The sequence below is a fragment of the Echinococcus granulosus genome (genome assembly GCF_000524195.1).
Source record: "Echinococcus granulosus chromosome Unknown EG_S00172, whole genome shotgun sequence".
Lineage (NCBI taxonomy): Eukaryota > Metazoa > Platyhelminthes > Cestoda > Cyclophyllidea > Taeniidae > Echinococcus > Echinococcus granulosus.
In genome coordinates, this window is record NW_020170552.1 from 73,034 (window position 1) to 75,962 (window position 2,929).

At 41.0% G+C, this 2,929-nt stretch overlaps 1 protein-coding gene across 1 annotated transcript; it reads right to left on the minus strand. All coding sequences in view use genetic code 11, as the record gives it.

The window, feature by feature from the left end:
- Positions 1 to 29: 29 nt before the first annotated feature.
- Positions 30 to 254, minus strand: EGR_09872 (Deoxyribonuclease-1-like protein; the record flags this gene model as incomplete). The annotated part of the gene is made up of 2 exons (XM_024499121.1): positions 30 to 203; positions 237 to 254. The coding sequence occupies 2 exons, from the start codon at positions 252 to 254 to the stop codon at positions 30 to 32; spliced, it is 192 nt and encodes a 63-aa protein (XP_024346467.1).
- Between the last annotated feature and the right edge of the window lie 2,675 nt (positions 255 to 2,929).

Sequence of the window (2,929 nt, forward strand, 5' to 3'; positions counted from 1 at the left end):
CTTATCTGAACTAGTTTCTTGCAGGTGGATTACAGAACAGCAACTAACCTGTCGTAGGCGCATTTCTGGACGGATACAGTTGTGTCCATATCATCTGTAATGCGCCATTTATACCGACTGTCTCTTCTCAAACGAAGGTTGTCCCGACCCTTTTTGGTAAGGTAAGAGCAGTCGGCGTTCATGTCGCCCAAAATGACCAGATTCTAAGGGGATGAAGTGGAAATCGTAGATGTAACCTCAGTCCGGGCATACATCTCCACAACGCAGTTCCCTCAACTACACAGCCCGTTTTCATTTACTGACAATTGGACCTTCAATTTGGTCCCATATAGCCATAATTTCGTAGTTCTTTTGCCAATTTGTGGTAACAGACCTCTACTAAGATGCCTCTACCTGCTCAGAGATGATTGAGTGCAGCAGTAGTCCTTGTGGGTACTTTAGCTGCACACACATGAAAGCAGGTCTCTATTCAAGTTGAAAAGAAGCAAAATTTTCCCTGGAATGACCAAATGCACAAAAGTCGTAGTTTTCGTTTAATTTAAAAACAAATCTTGCCCATGCATACAACAATGAAAGTGATCTTACCGAAGTTCCTGCGTATGTCTCACACTCACTTGTAACATCGTAGAGAGCTTCCATTTCATTAAAGACAGATTTCGGAGAGATATGAACTGCCAGATATCCCACTTTTACTCCAGACTAGAAGAAAAAGTACAGACTGTCAGCTGTCTCTTGGTCTTACTAAATTTCTTCAAATGATTGGACTTTTAATGCCACCTGCCCTGCTCATTTAGTGTACAGTTGTCTCAGAAAGGTGGTTTTACCCTAACCCAACCCAGAGACCACGAATCATTATTTTTATGCTGAAACGAAAAGTCACTTAATCCATTGTCACTCGATAATGAGAGTTAAGAAATTTGCAAATTGGCAGAGATTTCAGGGCTTACAAAGTTCTACTGTACATGTCACCATTTAGAAGATGTTAATGAAATTGGTGGTTTGGGGCCCTCTTGATTACCAATGTTACATCGCTGTCCGTCATTGTGGATAGGCAAAGACACTGCTTCAGATGACAAGTTATTACACATCTTAGCTGTGTCTCGAAAGGAGTCATTATTTCGAGACCTGTTGCTGCGATGCACCTGCAAATGGAATTGGTTTGTGGGCGTCCTTCTAGCTGTGCCGACTTTGATGTGATGACTGACACGAAGAGTTGACAATGGAGAGTGCTGGCAATGACGTACAATGGGTGAAGTGGGCCCTGTGATGCTTTGATCAAATATCTAGCTCTTCGTTTTAGCTAATTGCGCACTTATGGCCCCACCATTATTCACCTGCTAGGCTGTATAACCACCAAGCCGATCCAGTAGCCTTCCAGCACTTCTCTGCGTCGTCAATACGTTATCTCTTTCAACATGCTGTTTTCTTTCATTTCGAGGAAAGGCACGAGTCGCTGCAGCAAAATACACGCACTGGGAGCTGTGCAGGGACAGCTTTTGTCTGTACAATTCGCATAAGAGCATTCCTTGCATAAAATCATAGCAGCGGAAATTTAGCAGACGCGTCCAAACGTACCTTTTTAAGGGTCAGGGAAAAGCAGTCTGGTGGTCGTTCAAAATCCTTCATTCTAGTCTTCATTGAGGCAGGACCAGTTACAGTAAAATTATCAGTTCTAGGGAGAATAAAACAGTTCATTGTGAATCCATGTTGGCATCGCTAAAGAATGATAAGCTAATGGTTTGTGAAGAAGACAATTGCCCTGGCCTAGAATCTGGCAACTTTTGCTTTAGGAGAGCGCGTCTTAGGCAAATAGCCTAGGTTGGATGGAATTATAGGGTAAATCCTCTATAGGTAGATGTTAAGCACATGCTGTCAGTGGAAGAGCTGATTCCCCAAACAGTAGGCAATTTGTACTGATCAGGGAGAACCGACCCTACATTTGCAGAATTTTTACCATGCATCTAAAATCTGCTTCAAATAGTATGTACTTATGCCCCTATGCACATGCATATAGGGAAATAAACAAGAATTTGAATCATCTGGAAAAATAATATGCATTGAAATACTCTCATACGTTTGGATGTTAAGGTATGCCCACATAATTTTTTTGGTGAACTCAACATCATCAGAGCTAGCTACATAAAAGTTACCGATAGATGAATCCAATCTGTTCTTTAGACGGAGTTCTTCCTTTTCTTTCTCCCAGAGCCACTTCGTATTTTGCACCACTAAGTTGAAATAAAAAAGCGAAAGCCTGACATTGAAATCGCTGGACTGAAATTTACAAATTATCCCAGACAACAATAATGTCGACAAGCCAAATCATGCCTCAAACTCCTCCTAGATGGCCACGAATAGAACAAAGGCAGTATTTTTCAAAAAGTACGCTTAAAAGAAAAAGGATACCTTTTCTCTCCACAGCAATACACGGATTTTATCTTTAAATAAATAAATTAAATAAGGAAAAAACATAAATTGGACAATTGGGAGTTCTCGAATAACATTTCTACCTATCAATTTCAATGGCCAATAGTAGAAGAATATAGGCCACAAATTCTGATTTCGCACCTGTGTGCCGTTAATGTGTCCCTTGGAGTGATGCGGAATTGAAGAAAGAAAGAATTAGTAGGTAAAAAGGCATAATCTTGTTTTTTGCTTCGGTTTGGCCCGAAGGACCTGCTTGTGTGCAAACAATTCTTCAACTTCTGCGCATCTGCAAAGTTTGCTATCAGTGGTCACACCGGGTCAAGTGAGCTTCTACCAACTTCGTGTATATCATTTATCAAAATTAATTGGACTAATACACTAGGGAGTGGTAGATGTTTTATCAATGAGCACCCTTGGAGACAGATTATTGCTTGCATGAAATGGATCTCACTCATTCCTCCCTGATCACCACAATCGCGATATTTTCCTCATGCAAGTCAAG